The 22,404-nt window shown below is 38.1% G+C and overlaps 1 protein-coding gene across 1 annotated transcript in view; it reads right to left on the bottom strand.

The window, feature by feature from the left end:
* Positions 1 to 3,133: 3,133 nt before the first annotated feature.
* The window catches only part of LOC149151118 (nucleic acid-binding protein), a 357,600-nt gene continuing 338,329 nt past the window's right edge, over positions 3,134 to 22,404 (bottom strand). Inside the window, exons 7-8 of the mRNA XM_089441282.1 lie at positions 3,551 to 3,622; positions 3,134 to 3,470 (exon numbers count right to left, since the gene is read on the bottom strand). Coding sequence (XP_089297408.1) covers positions 3,423 to 3,470; positions 3,551 to 3,622 — 120 coding nt within the window. The 3' untranslated portion in view covers positions 3,134 to 3,422. The remainder of the gene's footprint in view (positions 3,471 to 3,550; positions 3,623 to 22,404) is intronic.

Raw genomic sequence — 22,404 nt, 5'->3', positions numbered from 1 at the left:
TCTGAAATTCAGACCAGAGGTTAAGCACGATTTCGTCTCAAATGGGTTTTTTTTTCGCTTCTGAAACGTCGCAGAAAAAAAGTTTTGTCGAAAATTCCATGATGACCTATTTGTAGCAACGAAACCCTAGAATCCAAAGCTCTGATACCAAATGTTATGAAACCAGCTCACAAAAAGATAGAAAAGATAGATCACACCTTATAATTCAGACTCTTCGAAGGGGCAATCTCCTTTACATTACACAAATGAACAATTCTTGGATGATACAAATGACAAGAACTCCTTTTTATATATAGGAGTCTAAGGGGTCATAATATAATCATAGCCGACATAACAATAAGGTCATAATATAATCATAGCCGACATAACAATAATAATGTAAGGGCACAATAATAACAATAGTGGGCTCCTATGGAACACAATAATAACAATATGGGGACTACATGGGCACAACAATATAATAAGGGGGTTGTACTAATAACAATAAGGGGTTACACTAGTAGCATAGGGGCCTAATAGAAGGATATGCAAGGAAATTAGTATAAGTACTTGACTTCAAATTATTCAATCTTATTCTTTTTAGGTGGAGTTTCTTCAACAACTATTGCATGTTCCTTTTCTCTTTCCTTGTTCTTGTTCTTAGGATTTTCAAGACATTGATTCTTATAATGTCACATCTTATGACAATGATAACATTCTACTTTAGATAGGTCAATCTTCTTCTTTGGCCCTTATTATTTCCTCCCTTTTTCTTGTAGTGAGCAAAATATGCATTTGAAGTGTTTTCCTCATCTTCTTCCTTCTGATTACTTGTTAATGAGATGCGGGCTTCTTCTTGACTAAATGCAATCCACATTTCTTCAAATGATGGTGTCTCTTTCCAACTGCTAATGCCTGATGCAAAGGAGCTCCGTGATTTTGGTAGACCTAGTAGAACAACAATCACAAGTTATTTATCTGGTATGATTTCATCAATAGCTTGGAGCTCATCTCTTATTTGAGATATTCTCACAAAATATGAAGATACAATGTCATCATTTGCCATCTTTATTGTTCTTAGTTCATTCTTGAGACTAGCAATTTGTCTAATGTTCTTGATAGTGAATAGTTTGGATAGAGCTTCATACATCCCTTTTGCAGTTTCTATATTGGATATATAGGGATTTAGGTTGTCTCTTACACCATCTACAATTATATTCATAGCTAAGATGTTTGTCTCCTTATATTTTTCCTTTCTTGCATCATTTGTGGGTTCCTTCACCTTTCCTTGTACAAAATCCAATACTTTGTGTTTTGCAAGGATGAGATCCATCCTCATCTTCTATGCTCTATAGTCGGTGGCCCCTTCCAGCTTAGTTTTTGTCTTCATTGAAGTTGCCATATATTTTCTAGATGTTGATTCTTCCCTTTAATAAGCCTTCTACTTATGATCTTGTCTTGAAACCTTTCTTTGATCCTTCCTTCTTTCAGTAGACCTTCAAGCTGCCTTTTTCTTTCCTCTATCACCTTAGCTCTGAAATCATGTTAGAAAATCAAAAAGGAAAAAAAAAATTCTTATGTTGACAATTACTTGTGATATTCTTATATTCTTATTAGTTTTCTTTATGTTCTTTATCTTCTTCTCATCAAGCAATCATCAAATAAAAAAGAATGAAAATCAATTTCACCATAAGTAGGCACTCAGTCAAGGCTAAAAACCCCTATGAAGGGGAAAACCCAGTCAAACTCTTCCACCAGTAGATTCAAATCAAAATGAGATAATCCAATATCTTAGACCAGACTAAAAGACTTCCCTCACTCCACCAAGTCAGCCTTCCAAAATGATAACCAAACTTCAGTAGTTACTTCCAGTCAAACAACTTCAACATAGCTACAACACAGAATTTCAGCTCTCTAGCATCCAAAATTTCGACCCTACTGCAGATTTTAAATTTTGGCCCTCTTGCAGCGACCCAAAAACTCCCACGTGCAGCAGAAAATAGAGAAATTAGGCTTCTTGTTTGGCAAAAGTCTCCTTTGCTAGGGTTTTCTCCTTCTCCATATAGGTATTTCGCTCTTCCTTTTCTTCTCCGATTACTACGGATCAAACTTACTTGTCTTGTGTTCCAAATGAGGTCGAGTTGCTGCCTATGTATAGTGGTTTATGGCTCCCAATTAGGCCAACTTATCTTCCTTGAGGCTGACTTGATGGAGGCCTAGTTGACTCGTTTTACATAAAAGTAATTTTCTTTCTTGACATATAAATATCAAGAAGGGTTCATTACATGATGACAAGGACTGAGACTCATGACATAAACCTTAGAAGCCTACAGTGGAGGCTTTGACCTAAAAATAAAATAATAAAGCATAAAACCCATGCTAATAAATAATTTTCCTTTCATAATAAAATCTTTCTTTCTTTCTTTTGATAAATATATTACATCATGACTCAAATACAATTATGAAAACCACCACTAGTTACATTCTCCAACACAACTTGTCTAATTAAATATGCACAATCCAACAAACTCAACACACTCAAAAACTTGATATATTTCTAGACTATAAATATTACCCCATTGAATCAACATGAGAACAAAGCATAAGACAAATGAATGTCATATATATGCAAAATGAATGGAAATATATTATTTTTCTGTTCATTGTATATGCAAAATGGCACACTTTCTATACACAAGCATTAGCTTACCCTTACCGATTATAATACGAAGCACCCCCTCTGTGAAGCAGTTTCACTGTACAAAATCTACCTTCTCTGATTTCACAAATTTGTGATCTCAAGGAAAAACGGAAAAACATGTTCTTTCACTGTTCGACTCACTCAAGTTCTATATAACATAATCAAATAATCAGAGATGCGGAGACCATAAAAACAACTTAGTTCATATGTTTGAACCTATATTTACCTACAAGCAATTTGTTTCTCTGGAACAGACATATCCTACAGACAAGTGTTATGGACACTTTTATGATAAGACGAACTCCAGCATTCTTTATTTTTATATTGAACAGTACATACATAAGATACGGCACACAACAAATATAATATGCATATAAGAAAATTAAAATGCAGCCGATGACCAATACACGAGATAGCAAAAGATAATAACCCACAATTTCAACGAGCAAAGGATGATGGAAAATAGTTCATTTAGAAGAGAATAACAACATAGAGTACACGAAGAATATCCGACATACAGATCTAATTCTTGCCCACTCTCTCCTGTGTAGGAAAAAGAACTTTGGCAGATCTTGAGACCACCAAAGAAGAATAATATAGCTTTCAAAGATCTGGTAGATGGTGATTGTTACACAAGCTTTTACATGGTTGGATTATTGGATTATTCCTGAACAGTCAGCTTCAATCATTTTGAACTTCAAATATCCTACAGTTTAATGCGAATGAACACCACAGAATGCGCTCACGGATTTATATCTGGATCCAGCCTCTTTTGAATTGCAGCAGCAGCCTGAAACCATGTATAAAATAAATATAAAACGGAACCGAAGTCATTAAAAACGGGGTTGGGAATATGACTAACATCCATACCTCAAAATTACCCAATCTGAACTGATAGTTCATCTCTTCCCGAAGTTGAGCCTGCTCTCTCATTGCTTTTGCCTAAACAAAGAAAAGCAATTCCAAGCATCAATAATTACCAAGGCTCTTAAGATTTAAATTAAGCTCAACGTAGCTGAATTTCTTTCAAATACCAATGTGCATGCTTTCCAAGCGCCAATAATTACCAAGATTTATACATCCCTCAAACCATGCAAAGGAAAGACTTTCTAATCAAGGTCACATAAATCTCCTGCCCAAGAATGTATTGAAAACCAAAACGGTTATGAAACTCTCCTGACCAAGAATATTTCTAGGTCATTTACATTTTTCAAGACATTTCCCGTCCATAAAAGCAAGAAATGATGGGCATTCCCACGCAATAAAATAAACTAAAATAAAGATAAAGGCCTTAAGAGGGAGTGGGACACCTCTTATGAACTATTGTGTAAAAAATCCCTACAACGTGAAATCCTGTAGAGTTATGAATTATAATTTACAGCTTCCACTTCTCAAATATATTTTAATATGCCATTTTCAAATTCCTAAGATCTTGAAAAAGTGTCGTTTCCAAACCGAAACCGTCTATGCATTGCAGGTGACTTTTTCTTCAATACAAGATCACTAACCTTTCAGGTTCCTGGACAAATGACTTCCCACTTGGATTGGATAGTGGATGCAACCAGAATCAGAATCAACTCTATCTCACAAATGAGAATCACATCCTCGCTTCAACAAGGTTACATAAATATGGGGATTCCCTCATTTAGGAATAAAATCAAGCAAAACTTCCAGAGTGCAGCAAAATGTTGAAAATTTCTAGGGCTGGAATTAGGATTTTTTTTGTACTTCTATCTAATTTGCTAGTTACAAAATGTGCTTATTTGATCTTAACGTCCTAATCAATCATTTGGCTCTGAACTTCTCTGGCCGTTTGCAACTAAAGACAATTTCGTTTTTTTAAGCTAGCATCTTTTAATAGGTAATGTTCTCTATTCCTCATGCAAGTAGTGAGAATATGTGTATTTCCTATTTCCTTCTGGTACTTTAACCACTTTCACATTCAGTTTAGCAAGACCTGAAATAGCTTAACATTGACTCACTTATTCCTCCTAGACATTCCGACTTGGGAATTACATCTTAAACAAAAATTTACTGACAATCGAAATAAACAACAGTACAAGGAGATCCCCTTGTCAAAGAAGACAAGTTAACTCTGGCCATGTATATATAGAGCACCCTAAGTGACCTTCCATTGAAACTATTTCTTATATGACCTCGGCTTGCAATATTTACTAAGGACATTGGATGCCTTGGATTCAATGTGACCTTCACAAGTACACTTGTTAAACTATCTCTTTTCCACGATTCTGAATGTACAGTTTGAGACAAATTTAAAAATATATACATCCCCATTGACTATATTTGGAAAAACATATCATAATATTCAGAAAGTCCAACTCTCCTTCGTATCACCAAACAAAATTCGGTCCACATAGATAGAAATATTCAGTAAAATAATTTAAATAATATTCCGAGAGTAGGAATTAGTTTGACAATCCCTATTCTAACACTGACAAAAAACATCTAAACAAGATTCAAACCATTGACTCGCCATATTAAGGCCATGTTTGTCAGCACAGCATAACATAACGAAACAAGCAATTGAGATGAAGAGAGAATGTCAGAAGTAGAGTAAAATTAAAAAAAATCAGTGTCTAATAATATAAATCAGAAGGCTCAACATATATGCCAAACATAGAAAATATACTAAGGATGTATGGAATCCCAAATGTCCATGGATGGAGTGATATCTATGTTACACCCGGATGTATCCCTCTGAGGGTTTGGGACATATCCCCTGCTTTTTTATCAGGTATCCCTGGTACTTGTCACTTAGGAACATTTCCAACTGATGGTGGGGATGTTACTTGCAAGGTACATCAACATATGTCTGAATCCCAAATGTCTATGGTTGGAGTGGTATCTATGTTACACTGGGATGTATCCCTCTGAGGGTTTGGGACATGTCCCCTGCTTGTTTCTCAGGCATCCCCGGTACTTGTCACCCAGGAATATTTCCAACTGATGGTGGAGATGTTACCCACAAGGTACATCAACATTCATACCCAGTTAGTCATGTGACATGCCCCACCATACTGAGGCCATCTAGGCATCCCTAACAATAGCACTTTTTTCACTGAAGGAAAAAAAAAAAACAGAATATACAAACAAAAATCCTAGTTAGATTAACATACGACTCTAACAACAATTTTAAAAGAATTTAACCTTTCCCACAAACAAAATAAAAAAGGCTCCCGTCCACTTAATATGTGAAATAATGCTTGGGAGGACTAATTGTTCACTACAGCAGCACTACAGCAGCACTACAGCTGATTTTGACACTAGAAATATGGATTTTTGTCTTGGGAGAACTTGGGAGAAGATTTATCATCATTTCCTTCTAGGGAAAATCAGCAGAACGGAGGCTTTTAAATTTGGGATATCAAATTTCAAAATCTGATAAGGATTTCTTAAAGAGACACTTTTTGAATCCTATCCCCAATTTTTTTTGTTGAAGTTAGCTAGGATAAGTGTCTTCCACATTGCCTTGGAGCTAGCACTTTAAGTGAAGTCAATGAAAGATTAAAACACAGCTGTTGGATCATGATGGGCTAAGATCAAATCTCAACCATTGATCTTGGAGGCTAGCTGGAAGGTCAAGACTCACACCCATTTAGCTTCTTAAGTGTCATGAATCCCAAGGAGAGCTCATTCTTTAATTGTGTTATGAACAAAGTTCATAAACGCAGTAGAATACTCAGAAAATCTGGAATATGTAAATCAATGTTGCACGACTCGTACTCGTATAAGACTTGGCGAGGCATCAACTCGTCTACTTGTATAAGACTCGGGAACGACCCTTATAAGACTCATATAAGACTCATCAAAATACAAAAAAAAACTTAAAATGTGATAAATTTTAAGCACAAAAAAAGAAACTAATAACAATTCCAATCCTTATAAGTTATAAAAACCACAATATATGCAATAATTCATAACATCATCTCATATCTATAATGAGGAGTCAAATTCATGGCCAAGGAAGATGGACTTGAGCAATATCAAATGCATCATTTATCATAAGCATGGGCATTGTGCATCATAGTGTCCAAATGAGAAGAAGAGTAAAGGGCAGTAGTCGCAAAAGAAAATGGCAACCTCTGCAGAAACTCAAAGGAATGAGATTTCTACCAAATTCCAGAAGGATTTCTCGATGGCATCTTGCCTTTCTACCAACACATTTCCAAGGGATACTTGGTATGTGGACAATGGGGTATATCGGCATATGACATGAGCTCAATAGATTTTTCCAATCTGAAAGGGCACAACTCAAGGCTTCAAGTAGAACTTGGTGATGATGTCAAGTACTCAGTAGCAAGAGTCGGTACCATTCCCTTCTAGTTCCAATCAAGTAACCTTTTAGACTTTAACAATGCTCTGTTTGTTCCAGCTCTCATGAAGAACTTGCTTTCAATTTAAGTTATGGGGAATAGGAGCCATGCAGTAGAGTTCAAGACCTAGTAGGTCCTCATCAGGCTAAAGGAATCTAACCTAGAAGCAGCACAAGTGATAGGTGGTTAGTGAAGGCAATTAATACAAATCGTAGGATGAACCTATTCGAGCCCTAGTACATAACAAAGATGGCTTGTATGAGTTGTCCCTATGGCACAAGACGATGAGGTACTTGCATCATAAAGTACTCCCTATCTAAGGGAGATAGTCACAGGTATTCCAGAGTTCAGCATTCAGCAAAAAGGAGCATGGAAAGGGTGCACACTTGGCAAGCATGCCAAGGCTATTTTCCCATGCAATGAGCATAGGTCTAAGGAGATTTTAGACTTGGTGCATTTGGATGTCTATAGACTAATTTTATTAGCATGAATATTAGGAAGCATGTAATAAGTTTCATTTATCGATGAATTCTCTCAAAAGATTTGGATCTACTTCTCAAAGACCAAGGATGAGGTCATTAGCAAGTTTTAGGAGTTCAAAGCTTTAGTTGACACCAAACAAGGAAGAGGATCAAAGTCTTCAAATTAGATAATGGGATTGATTATACCCCCAAGGAGTACAAGGGCTTATACAAGGAGGCAAAAATCAAGTGGAGACTAATTGTTCCAAAAAAACCAAAGCAAAATGGGGTTGAAAATTGAAAGAACTAATCCATCATAGGGACTACTAAGGCCATAACTCATGACCAAGATGTGTGAAGTGAAGAGTTTGGCTGAAGTGAAGAGTTACTTTGATAAAATAAACTTTTAACGAGTTTATTAGCTTTATTTTAAAGGTGACTGATGGGGAAAGACTAGTGCCAAATATCCCAAAGGGCATATGGAGCTATGAAACAATAAAGAGAACTTGTTATGGATGATAAATATTGGGAGAAATAATTGTGGTTATAACATGCAGAAAATTAGTAATGGCTGCAGATTTAATATGGTTGGAAATAAAAGAGTAAAAGGCCCTTCCAAAGATGTGCTTGAATGAACTTGAAATAACATTAAGACGAGCTCCTACTTTAGGCTGATAATCAATAACATATCTTGCAATGAAATGACATGTAATAGATAAGGTCTGTCAACCACTAAGTAAAAGCAACAAAAGCCTTAGATACAATGCACCTCATCCAAAGCCTTTTTCCAAGTGACAAAAACCACACTTAGCTTCAAATTCTTATTGCAGTAGCTTTAAACATGAATCCTGGGAATATAAATCAATAAGAGACGGAAGATGGAATGCCAGACATAAGATGAAACATTGCTAATCATATTGTTGTTCAAAGATCTTCAATACAAGCCAAAACCAAGAGAATATCATTTCCTCAAACCATCAATGATTAATACCAATGTTGCACAACTCCCTCCAATTTCCCTTTTCCTCCACCTCACTTCCAAAAAAGAAAAAAAGGAAAAAAAATGAATTTTTGGACAGTTTGGGGGTTTTGCTGCCTGAAGGGTCTTATAGGGGTCCGATGGGAGTCTTATAGGCTACCCACGGGTCTTATAAGGGTAAATAGGTCTTGTAGAAAACCTGTCGGGTAAGGGTAAAATACACGGGTTCAATGAGGGTCACCCATCCTCCCTTCTGACCCATTCTTACTCGCGGGTACCCACAAGTTTAATAAGGGTGGTGCTTCACTGATGTAAATATCTATGAAACAACAAATATATTTATATAAGAAATGTACAAAAGATATGAGATGATGATGATGAGAATGTTACAAATGAGGGTCTGCTTATATACCTAAGCAGATGCCCTTTTATGAATGGTCATGTCCTTACAGACATGCCTCTTCTATACTAATAAGTAATTAATCATTATTTATGATTGTTATATATATATATATATATACAGCATTGCCTTCCTCTTCATAAAGCTTTGTCCTCAAAGCTTATTGTTGAAAGGTGTGTCCTCTTGCTTCTTTGTCTTGTAATCTATTCGCAACTTTCAGAAATATTTGACTTGTCGCTTTTGATGATACAAAACGATAGGATCCTTGGAGTGATAATAAAATCGTCAAATTGAGAAGAGATTTGACCATCCTAAATTAACCTTTTGTGGAATCTTGTGGTTATTGGATACTTAGTGTGGATTTTGATCACAAAATTGAATTGCACTAACATTCGTAGTCTTCGGAAAATGATGATTTGGGTAGCATCGGATGTTCTCTAGCCATGAAAATCAGTGGAGAGGCTAAAGCACATGAGATCTCCAAGACCCAGAAAGTGTTTTGGAAAATTCCATCCGGATGAGGAGTTATTAAAATAATTAACATTTTTAATGGGTTCCCAAGTCTAAACTTAGAAAAATAAAAATACTAATGGGTATTAACATAGATAAGGATGAGAAGCTTCTAAGAGACGAGAATCAAGTCTATTTTAATCTTCGCCATTGATTAAGGACATAATCTCCACTATTGATTCATCAACAGAAAAAATATAAGAGAAGACTTGAGGGTCATTTGGAGATACACCAGCAAATACTCAGTATCCCAAGGAAGATCGATTTTCTCAAAGAGGAAGGAAAATCGATTTCAGAGGGAGAGTAGGAGGGTGGAGGAAGAGGAGGTGACTAGCAGTAATCAGGAAGTTCAGAAAGGGTGACACATGGGCTTTGAGAGACAACGTAGACGGAGACGCAAATCAGGGATGCAGTGGATGACGCAGTGAAGGACAGAGCAACGCAAAGCCAAGCAGGATGACGTTGGGCTGACGCAGTTGGGAAAGGAAGTCCTCCAGGGTGTCAGAAAGTCTCAGAGAAACATTTTAGGTGTTTTCGTCCAGTGTCTATGTAAACATCTTTTTGTAAAAGCGATTGTTTCTGAAGATTAATAAAACCCTCCTCTGCTACACTAGTTTTCCCACATTGGGTTTTTCCGAGGACAATTGTCCAAAAATAATTGTGTTGATGTGTTTGATTCTTGTGCATGTGTTTGTTTCTGTATAATGGCATGATATCTGCAGTGGAATTTATTTTAATATTTATTGAAGGGATTTCGTAAATAACTTATCGAAAATAAGTAGGTAAAATAAATCAGTTGCTGCAGCATTAGAATTTATGTTCAAAAATTTTCACATGGTATCGGAGCAAAGATTCAGAGATAGGAAGGGAAAATCGATTATGGGTCACGATCATGATGCAGAGGCATCCACATCTAGTGACTCGTGCAGATTTTCAGAAGATTGCACAAGAGATAGAAATTTCGATTTCTCTATGTTGGCTTCCAGATTGGAAGAAGAAGTTGCTTGCGTAGCAAGCTCTGCATCATCAGGGGTATGGTATATAGACAGTGGAGCCTCTTGGCATATGACAAGAATACGGGAATGTTTCTCAGAATATCAGGAGGAAAGAATGAATTTTCAAATCACCATGGAGAATAAGGCAAAATGTACTCCAGTGGTGAAGGGTACTATAGTTTTTCAAACGAAAACAGGAGAGTGGTTTTGAGCTGCCAATGTGCTGCATGTGCCAGGATTGGGGATAAACTTACTTTCCGTATCTCAACTTCAAAGCAAGGGCTATGACATTTTCTTCATTAAGGAGAAAGCATATGTCAAACACCCAAATTGGAAAAATAAGGTGCAAATCAGAATCAGAAGTAACAGGTTGTACAGGTTGCAGCTGGAATCACTAATGGCACTGATAGGCAGTAATGGAGACAAGGATTTGAATGAACTATGGCACGGAAGGATGGGACATTTGCACCATGGGGCTCTGAGAATTCTCAGGAAAACTGTAACTGAAGTTCTAGATCTTAGTACAGAACAAGATGTATGCAGAGGATGTGCTCTAGGAAAGTTTGTCAAAGTAGTGTTTCCTAGAAGTAAAAATATGGCCAAGAGTGGACTAGGATTGATACACTCAGATATCTGCGAACTGATGTCCACAAAAGCTCTTAGTGGTGCCGAATACTTTGTCACCTTCATTGATGACCATTCCAGGAAGACTTGGATCTATTTTCTAAAGACCAAGGATGAGGTTTTCTATAGATTCAAAGAGTTCAAGGCTCTAGAGGAGAATCTGACAGGAAAGAAAATAAAAGTCTTGCGCTCAGACAATGGTGGAGAGTATGTTGACAAGGACTTCACCGATTTTTGTGCTAGGGAGGACATCAGAAGAGATTGGACAACTCCTTACAATCCAGAGCAGAATGGAGTAGCAGAAAGAAAGAACGGGATTATTGTGGAAGCACTAGGGCTATGATGTATGATCAAGATATGCCAAAATTCCTGTGGGCGCAAGCATGCAACACGACAATCTATGTTCAGAACAAAACTCCTCATAGGGCATTGGGTAAGATTACTCTAGAGCAGGTCTTCACCAGGAAGACACCTGAAGTCAGTCATTTCAAGATATTTGGGAGTTTAGCATATTGGCGTATACCCGAGGAAAAGAGGAAGAAGTTAGATCATACTACAGAGAAATGATAACTTGTGGGATATAGCGAGAATGCTAAGGCATTTAGAATCCTTCTTCTAGGGAGCAGGAAGGTAGTAGTTCAGCGAGATGTGAAGTTCACGGAAGAAAGGGCCTTCAGAAAATCTCGAGAAATGTCTTCCGAGGAGCAAACAAAAGATGGGTCGTTGGTCAAAACTCTTCAACCAACGAAAGCTAGTACTAGGAATTCTCCTTCAGAAAAGGAGGAATCACAGGAAGAGGAAGAGCTAATAGACGCAACTACTACCAGAGGAAGTACGAGCAAGGAACTCCGACAGATTCTACAGGATGCAGAAGATTTCATTGTTGCAACCAGGAACAATAAAAGGGAGCGCAGACAGCCAGATAGATATCAAGCCTTAGTAGCTCAGGTCAGGGAACCTTCCAGTTTTCAAGAAGCCGCTCAACATCAAGTTTGGATGGATACGATGGTGGAGGAATACAGCTCTATAATGGTGAATGATGTTTGGGAAGTAGTGCCTAGGCCTCAAGACAGATCAATGGTAGGTTCGAGATGGATCTACAAGATCAAATACGCTAACAGACGACAGTGTGGAAAAATACAAAGCCAGGTTTGTGGCTAAGGGGTATGTTCAGAAGGAAGGAATAGACTACGAAGAGACCTTCGCCCCAATAGCCTGGTATACATCTATTAGAACTGTGATATCTCTTGTATAGCACAGATGGGGTGGGAGATTCATCAGATGGATGTCAAAACGGCATTCTTGAACAGAATGATAGAAGAGGAAGTATACATTGAACAGCCGGAAGGCTTTGAGACACATGAGAAGAAATCTCATGTATGTAGATTGAAGAAAGCTTTATATGGGCTTAAACAAGCACCTAGAGCATTGTATGGTCAAATTGATGGCTACTTGCAAAAGATAAGGTTCGTCAAGAGTGATGCAGATCCAAGTCTCTACTATCTGGTTGTAGAGAATGAGCCTCTAGTCCTAGTATTATATGTGGATGATCTCTTCCTGACAGGATCATCCAAGCTCCCTGAGGACTGCAAGAAGAATCTAGCCACAGAATTCAACATGAAGGATTTGGCACAGATGCATTATTTCCTGGGTTTGGAAGTTTGGTAGCAGAAGGGTGAGATCTTCCTTGGACAAGGAAGATATGCTACAGAAATCCTGAAGAGATTCAGGACGCAGGACTGTAGGCCTATGGCTACTCCAATGATCACCAACTGGAAGAAAATTGATGCATCAAAAGACAAGGATGTTGATCCCACCTTATACAAGCAGCTCATAGGGTCTTTGATGTATCTAGTCAATACCAGGCCAAACATTTGTTACGTTGTCAACACCCTCAGTCAGTTCATGGCGGAACCAAAGAGGGTGCATTGGGCAGCAGCCAAACATGTTCTCATATATATACAGGGAACAGTCGAGTACGGACTCTTATACACTAGAAGTAATTATATCAGACTGAGTGGGTTCACTAATGCAGATTGGGCTGGAAGTTTAGTAGATTAGAAAAGTACATCTAGGTACTGTTTCAACATTGGATCACGGATGACCTGTTGGTGCAGTAGGAAACAGAAATCTGTAGCTCTGAGCTCAGCTGAAGTAGAATATATGGCCGCTAACACAGCTTCATGCAAAGCCATATGGCTTAGAAAATTGCTTGTGAACCTATTCAGAAGAAAGATGGAGGCGACCAAGATCATGTGTGATAATCAGAGTTGCATCAAGCACTCTAAGAATCTAGTATTTCATGATCAGTCAAAGCACATTGATATTCGGTGTCACTTTGTGAGAGATTGTGTTCAACGAGGAGTTGTACAGTTGAGCTACACTCCTACAGGAGAACAGGTGGTGGACATCCTTACCAAGGCCCTTGGAAGAACTAAGTTCATTTATTTCAGGGAGAAGATGGGGATGGTAAATAATCCTTTTCAGTAGCAGAAATGGATAAGTGTAAGGTGTTGCAGTGCTATGTGCAACATGATGTAGCATTTGAGAAAGAGTAGCAGTGCTATGTGCAGCATCATGTAGCATTTGAGAAAGAGTTGCAGTGCAGATGTAGTGTTGGGAGAAAGGACCGACAACAACACGGATGCAAAGGGAGTTGCAGTACAGATGTAGCAGTGGCAGTGCTAGAGCCATGGGCAGTAGTACAGGAGGAAACAACGCAGAGGATGTTGGGCAGCAGGCCAAGCATCAACACAGGTATCGGTATCGGATGATCAAGGTGATGTTCAGTGGTGGAGCATTACTAGAGCACATTCCTTGCTAAGAGGGAGTGTTGATTTGGGGTAACATCGGATGTGTTCTAGCCATGAAAATTGGTGGAGAGGCTAAAGCTCATGAGATCTCCAAGACCCAAAAATCATTTTGGGAAATTCCATCCAGATGAGGAATTATTAAAATAAATAATATTGTTAATGGGTTCCTAAGTCTAAACTTAGGAAAATAAAATATTAACAGGTATTAATAAAGATAAGGATGAGAAGCTTCTAAGAGATGAGGATCAAGTCTATTTTAATCTTAGTTGTTGATTAGGGACTTAATATCAGTCGTTGATTCATGAACGGGAAAAGTATAAGAGAAGACTTGAAGGTCATTTGGAGATACATCAGCGAATACTCAGTATCCCAAGGAAATTCGATTTTCTCAGAGGGGAAGGAAAATCGATTTCAAAGGGAGAGTAGTAGGGTCGAGGAAGACAGGATGACTAGCAATAGTCAGGAAGTTCAGAAAGGGTGACGCAGGGGCTCTAAGAGACAGTGCAGAGGGAGACATAGATCAGGGGTGCAATGAATGACACAGTGAAGGACAAAGCAACGCAGAGCCAATTAGGATGATGCAAGATTGACACGGTTGGGAAATGAAGTCCTTCAGGGTGCCAAAAAGTCTCAGAGAAAAGTTTCAGGTGTTTTCTTCCAATGTCTATGTAAAAATCTTTCTGTAAAAGCGATTGTTGCTGAAGATTAATAAAACCCTCCTCTGCTGCACCGGTTTTCCCGCATTGGGTTTTTCCGGGGACAATCGTCCAAACATAACTGTGTTGATGTGTTTGATTCTTGTGCATGTATTTCTTTCTGTAAAATGGCGTGATAGCTGCAGTAGAATTTATGTTACTATTTACTGAAGGGATTTCGTAAATAACTTATTGAAAATAAGTAGGTAAAATAAATCAGTTGCTGCAACATTAGAATTTCTATTCAGAAATTTTCACATGGTATCGGAGCAAAGATTCAGAGACAGGTAGGCAAAATCAATTATGCGTCAAGATCATGATGCAGAGGCATCCACATCTGGTGACTCATGCATATTTTCAGAAGATTGCACAAGAGATAGAAATTTCTATTTCTCTATGCTGGCTTCTAGATTGGAAGAAGAAGTTGCTTGCATAGCAAGCTCTGCATCATCAGGGGTATATGGTATATAAACAGTGGAGCCTCCTAGCATATGACAGGAATACAGGAATGTTTCTCAGATTATTAAGAGGAAAGAATGAATTTTCAAATCACCATGGGGAATAAGGCAAAATGTACTCCAGTAGGGAAGGGTACTATAGTTTTTCAAATAGAAACAGGAGAGTGGTTTCGAGCTACCAATGTGCTGCATGTGCCAAGACTGGGGATGAACTTACTTTCCGTATCTCTACTTCAAAGCAAGGGTTATGACATTTTCTTCATTAAGGAGAAAGTATACGTCAAACACTTGAGTTGGAAAAAGAAGGTGCAGATCAGAATCAGAAGTAACAAGTTGTACAAGCTGCAGCTGGAATCACCAATGGCACTGATAGGCAATAATGGAGACAAGGATTTGAATGAACTATGGCACAAAAGGATGGGACATTTGCACCATGGGGTTCTGAGAATTTTCAAGAAAACTGTAATAGGAGTTCCAGATCTTAGTACAGAACAAGATGATGTATGCAGAGGGTGTGTTCTAGGCAAGTTTGCCAAAGCAATGTTCCCTAGAAGTAAAAATAGGGCCAAGAGTGTACTGGGATTGATACACTCAGATATTTGCGGACCGATGTCCACAAAAGCTCTTAGTGGTGTCGAATACTTCGTCAACTTCATCGATGACCATTCCAAGAAGACTTGGATCCATTTTTGAAGACCAAGGATGAAGTTTTCTGTAGATTCAAAGAGTTCAAGGCTCTAGTGGAAAATCTGACAAGAAAGAAAATAAAAGTGTTGCGCTCAGACAATGGTGGAGAGTATGTCGACAAGGACTTCACCGATTTTTGCACTAGGGAGGGCATCAGAAGAGAGTGGACAACTCCTTACAATCTAGGCGCAAAATGGAGTAGCAAAAAGAAGGAACAAGACTATTGTGGAAGTAGTTGACGCTATGATGTATGATCAGGTTATGCCAAAATTCCTATGGGCAAAAGCATGCAACACAACAGTCTATGTCCATAACAGAACTCCTCATAGGGCATTGGGCAAGATTACTCCAGAGCAAGTCTTCACCGGGAAGACATCGGAAGTCAATAATTTCGGGATATTTGGGAGTTTAGCATATTGCCATATACTCGAGGAAAAGAGGAAGAATTTAGATCAGACAGCAGAGAAATGATATCTTGTGGATATAGCGAGAATGCTAAGGCATATAGAATATATCTTCTAGGGAGCAGGAAGGTAGTAGTTCGGCGAGATGTGAAGTTCACAGAAGACAGGGCATCCAGAAAATCTCGAGAAATGCCTTCCGAGGAGTAGGCAAAAGATGAGTTGTTGATCAAACCTCTTCAACCAGCGGAAGCCAATACGAGGAATTCTCCTTCAGAACAGGAGGAATCACAGGAAGAGGAAAAGCTAACAGATACAACTACAACTAGAGGAAGAACAAGCAGGGAACTCCAACAGATTCTACAGGATGCAAAAGATTTCATTGGTGCACCCAGGAACAATGAAAGGGAGCGCAAATAGCAAGATAGATATCAAGCCTTAGTAGCTGAGGTCAGGGAACCTTCCAATTTTCAGGAAGCCACTCAACATCAAGTTTGGATGGATGCGATGGTGGAGGAATACAACTCTATAATGGTGAATGATGTCTTGGAAGTAGTGCCTAGGCCTCAAGACAGATCAGTGGTCTGTTCAAGATGGATCTACAAGATCAAATAGTTGCAGATGGCAGTGTGGAAAGATACAAAGCCATGTTTGTGGGTAAGGTGTATGCCCAGAAAGAAGGAATAGACTATGAAGGGACCTTTGCCCCAGTAGCCAGGTATACAACTATTAGAACTGTGATATCTCTTGCAGCATAGATGGGGTGGGAGATTCATCAGATGGATGTCAAAACGACATTCTTGAACGGATTGAAAGAAAAGGAAGTATACATTGAACAACCAGAAAGCTTTGAGACACATGAGAAGAAATCTCATATATGTATATTGAAGAAAGCCTTATATGGGCTCAAATAGGCACCTAAAGCATGGTATGATCGAATTGATGGCTACTTGCAGAAGATGGGGTTCGTTAAGAGTGATGCAGATCCAAATCTCTACTATCTAGTTGTAGAGAATGAGCCTCTAGTCCTAGTATTATATGTGGATGATCTCTTCCTGACAGGATCATCCAAGCTCATCGATGACTGCAAGAAGAATCTACCCACAAAATTTGACATGAAGGATTTGGGACAGATGCATTATTTCCTAGGGTTGTACATTTGGCAGCAAAAGGGTGAGATCTTCCTTGGACAAGGTAGATATGCTACAGAAATCCTGAAGAGATTCAGGATGCAGGACTATAGGCCTATGGCTACTCCAATGATCACCAACTGGAAGAAAATTGATGCATCAGAAGACAAGGATGTTGATCCCACCTTATACAAGCAACTCACAGGGTCCCTGATGTATCTGGTCAATACCAGGCCAGACATTTGTTACGCTGTCAACACCCTCAGTTAGTTCATGGTAGAACCGAAGAGGGCGCATTGGGCAGCAGCCAATCATGTTCTCAGATATATACAGGGAACAATGGAGTATGGACTCTTATACACCAGAAGTAATGATATCATACTGAGTGGATTTACTGATGCAGACTAGGTTGGAAGTTTAGTAGATCGGAAAAATACCTTTGGATATTGTTTCAACCAATGTTGCAAACATCAAAATCGGGATAAAATCGGCAAGGGTCCGGGAAACCAAAAAATCCTAAAAATCGACAAAATATCAGTAAAATCAGAAAACATCGTCTAGGCCAAAAAATCGTGATTTCAAGATAAATCGGGATGTTATCGAGATGTTCGCAACACTGGTTTCAACATTGGATCGGGGATGACCTCCTGGTATAGTAGGAAACATAAATTCATAGCTCTGAGCTTAGTTAAAGCAGAATATATGGCCGCTAGCACAGCTTCGTGCGTAGCCATATGGCTTAGAAAATTGCTTGTGAACCTATTCAGAAGAAAGATGGAGGCGACCAGGATCATGTGTGATAATCAGAGTTGCATCAAGCTCTCCAAGACTCCAGTATTTCATGATTGGTCAAATCACATTGATATTCAGTGTCACTTTGTCAGAGACTGTGTCCAACGTCAAGCAGTACAGTTGAGCTACACTCCTACAGGAGAACAGGTGGTGGACAATCCTTACCAAGGCCCTTGGAAGAACAAAGTTCGTTTATTTTAGGGAGAAGATGGGGATGGTAAAGAATCCATTTCAGTAGCAGAAATGGATAAGTGTAAAGTTTTGCAGTGCTATGTGCAGCATGATGTAGCATCTAAGAAAGAGTTGCAGTGCAGATGCAGTGTTGGGAGGAAGGACCAGTAGCAACACAGATGCAGAGGGAGTTGCAGTACAGATGTAGCAGTGGCAGTGCTAGAGCCATGGGCAGCAGTACAGGAGGCAGCAGTGCAGAGGATGTTGGGCAGCAGGCCAAGCATCAACACAAGTACCGGTGTCGAATGATCAGGGTGATGTTCAGTGGTGGAGCATTACTAGAGCACGTTCCTCGCTAAGAGGGAGCGTTGATTTGAGGTAGCATTGGATGTGCTCTAGCGATGAAAATTGGTAGACAAGCTGAAGCACATAATATCTCCAAGACCCAAAACCGTTTTGGGAAATTCCATCCGGATGAGGAGTTATTAAAATAATTAATATTTTTAATGGGTTTCTAAGTCTAAACTTAGGAAAATAAAAATATTAATGGGTATTAATAAAGATAAAGATGAGAAGCTTCTAAGAGACAAGGATCAAGTCTATTTTAATCTTAGCCATTGATTAGGGACTTAATCTTTGTCGTTGATTTAGCAACAGGAAAAGTATAAGAGAAGACTTGAGGGTCATTTGAAGATACACCAACAGATACTCAGTATCCCAAGGAAAATCGATTTTCTCAAAGAGGAAGGAAAATCGATTTCAGAGGGAGAGTAGGAGGGTGAAGGAAGAGGGGGTGACTAGCAGCAGTCAGGAAGTTCAAAAAGGGTGACACAGGGGCTCTGAGAGACAGCGCAGAGGGAGACGCAGATCAGAGACGCAGTGGATGACGCAGTGAAGGACAGAGCAGCGCAGAGCCAAGCAGGATGACGCAAGGCTGACACAGTTGGCAAAGGAAGTCCTCCAGGGTGTCAGAAAGTCTTAGAGAAAAGTTTTGAGCGTTTTCTTCCAGTGTCCATGTAAAAAACTTTATGTAAAAGTGATTATTGGTGAAGATTAATAAAACTCTCCTCTGTTGCACCGGTTTTCCCGCATTGGGTTTTTCCGGGGACAATTGTCCAAAAATAATTGTGTTTGATGTGTTTGATTCTTTTGCATGTATTTGTTTCTATATAATGGCATGATATCTGCTTTAATATTTACTCAATGGATTTCGTAAATAACTAATCGAAAATAAGTAGGTAAAATAAATCAGTTGCTGCAACATTAGAATTTATGTTCAGAAATTTTCACAGAACATAAGTTCGTTGTTTCTGATCTGAGTGATACATATATGCAAACTGATTGAAGTGTCTTCTTTCGTGATTCAGTTGTCGATAAGGAGTTCTTGTGGTCTGATTTTCCCCTATCATGGGTGTGAAAACTTTCTGATTTACTTCAGGTACTACTATTGTTGAGTTGGTTACAAAACCTTCATTTGGATTTTTCATCATTTGAATTGTATCCTTTGAATATATTTTTCCTTCAACTGGTTTGTCATCTTCTTGAATTCTGATATTGACTGGATCGACATTCGTTCATTTTTAAACTTGGATGGTTATGTTTGAAGACTTCGATATGTCTTTCATGATGAGTTCTTCTAATTTGTTTTTCAATGATTTCTTGTCATTTTTAAGCTTCTTAATTTGCGTCGATAATTTTTCACTGTCGTCCTTAAGCTGAGAAACTCCTTCATTCTTGTTAGCGGTGATTCTGCCAACTTCCCTTAACATATTTTGTATCGCCTTTGTTACTTTCTTGAAAAATTACTTTTGAAATATCTTGTATGTAATCTAGTGTTACTGAATCTGATTTCAATGTAATGCCTTTTAGTGTTTGTTGAGAAATCCAAAGTGTGGCTGTTAAACGATTTCTCTTATCTTGACATTATTCATTATTATTATTTGTTCTTTTGAATTATCTTTTCTTATCATCAAGACTAATGCCAAGCATCAAATAAAAGAGAACACAAGATGTAGGCACACTGCCAGGGCAAAACCCCACTCTAGGGGAAAACCCAGTCAAAACTCCTCCTTTAGTAGATTCTAGATGAGACAACCAAGACCCTTACAATTTAGACTCGAGACTACCTCCATCAAGTCATCCTTCTTCCTTTCACTGTGTTAGCATCAAATACTTGTCACTGAGATGGTACCGAATTCTTGTCTCTATGACAGCACTGAAATATCACTATAATAGCATCGAGACCTTGTGGTAGCACCGAACCTATTTCACTGAGATAGCACCGAGATCTTTATCATTGCACTGAAATCTTGTCACTGAGACCCTGTCACAGTGGTAGCACTGAAACCATCTTCTGCAATATATAGCAAAGTTATATCTTCATCAAACTGTGCCTTCATTGAAATACTAATACAGTCCCTTCACGAAATGCAAAGTTGTGCCATCACCGAAATGCAAAGATTGTGTCATCATTGAAATGCTAAGAACCTATTCTCTTAAAGGACCGAACTGTCTCACTGTAGTAGTATCGAAAGTTTCTCTCTGAAATCCGAACTCATCTCCTTGTGAAAAATGTGAAGTCCTTGTGCTTGTATATATAGTAGTTTGTCCATCATAAATGAGCCAACATGACTTTGCGAATAGTTGTGTCATCATTTTAGGTTAAGCCGACATGATCTCAATTGAACGAAGCCGACGTGGTGATAATCTATTTGAAGCCGATAGAAGGAGACTTTGAGGAGGCTTGATGAGGATTTCTTTGACAGCAAGGCGACTTTGATGGAGGAGTGTTTGGCCAAACAAATTTTGACTTTTGACTCAAGTAAACAATCCTAAAGCCTACAATGGAGGCTTGATGAGGATTTATTTGACAGCAAGGAGACTTTGATGGAGGAGTGTTTGTCCAAACAAATTTTGACTTTTGACTCAAGTGAACAACCCTAAAGCCTACAATAGAGGCTTGACCTATGACAATGACCCAAGTATGAAACCCATGCTTTAATAAGTCAATTCAATAATAATAAAAATTCTTTTTGCTTTTCTCCTGACAAATGTATTACATTTTGACTCAAGTACAATTTATGAAGACCGAACCTAGTTACATTCTTCAACAGTGTTATCTTTTTCTTTTTGTAGGAAAATGTCAAAAACTTCGTTTTCGTATTTAGGATAAAAGACCCTAGTGTTTCATCCAAGGTGAATCCAAAATAATGTCACCTTGATCGTTCCATAGAGATTTTACAGAGAATTGTGATATAAATGTACAATCCCCACTGCTTAACTATAAATCGGTTATTCCATATTGTTTGTTGTCCAAGAAATCTAATTTTTATTATATTTCACTCAGGAATCACTAATTGGTTTGAAATTTTCGAGTTTATATCATTTTTATTTTTGGCAGGAGATAGAGATAGTAACATATTTTCCTGTCAAAGTTCCCTTAATTCTAAATAGCACTAAAGCATAGTTAAATGAAGTTCCTGGAAATCTTCCTTCATTTCTGACTTAGACTCTTCATTTTTTGTTAGAGATCGATTCCATTTTGTTTTCAATAAAATACCAAAATACTTTTCAATTGATACTTTTTGTAATCTTTTTAAACTTTATTGTCCTTTACAACATATACATTATAATTTATTTATTTTTATTTGATTATATTATAATTTATTTACTTTTATTTGATGAACTTTATATATATACCCTATAATGAATAGCTTTGCACAACAACTTTTTTCATGAATTAATTAGTGAACTCTGTCGGCCCAAGTGTCCAATTAGATTAATGTTGTCACCTTAAATGGTTGTGCCCTCTTCCAAATGGTTGCCACCTCTTCCTAGTTGGACCTCATCTCACAAATTTAATTTATCTTAACTAAACCCCTTTCAGTATATGCTTGGCATAACCACCGTTGAGAAATGTAACTAGTATCGGTCTTCATAATTGTTGTCTAACTCATGACATGACGTGATTCTTAAGTATTTTCCAAAAGAAATAGAGAAAAATATTGTAAAGATCAAAAGAAAATTATTTTTATAAGCATGGGTTTCATGCTCAATTTATTTTGTTTCTAGGTCTAAGCACCCATTGACTGCTTCTAGGGTTTGTGTCATGAGTCATTGTCCTTGTCATCTTGTATTAGACCCTTCTTGGGCTTATTGTATCAAAGAATACTTGTTTTTTTGTCAAAAAGGTAATTTGTGCCTCCACCAAGTCAGCCCCATTAGGGAGCTTCAACCACTATATATTAATATAACAATGCAATTCAACCTATTGG

Source organism: Pinus tabuliformis, chromosome 9 (assembly GCF_031772625.1).
Source record: "Pinus tabuliformis cultivar Carrire ecotype Pingquan chromosome 9, CPIR1, whole genome shotgun sequence".
NCBI lineage: Eukaryota > Viridiplantae > Streptophyta > Pinopsida > Pinales > Pinaceae > Pinus > Pinus tabuliformis.
This window is presented reverse-complemented; position numbering and strand designations above follow the sequence as displayed.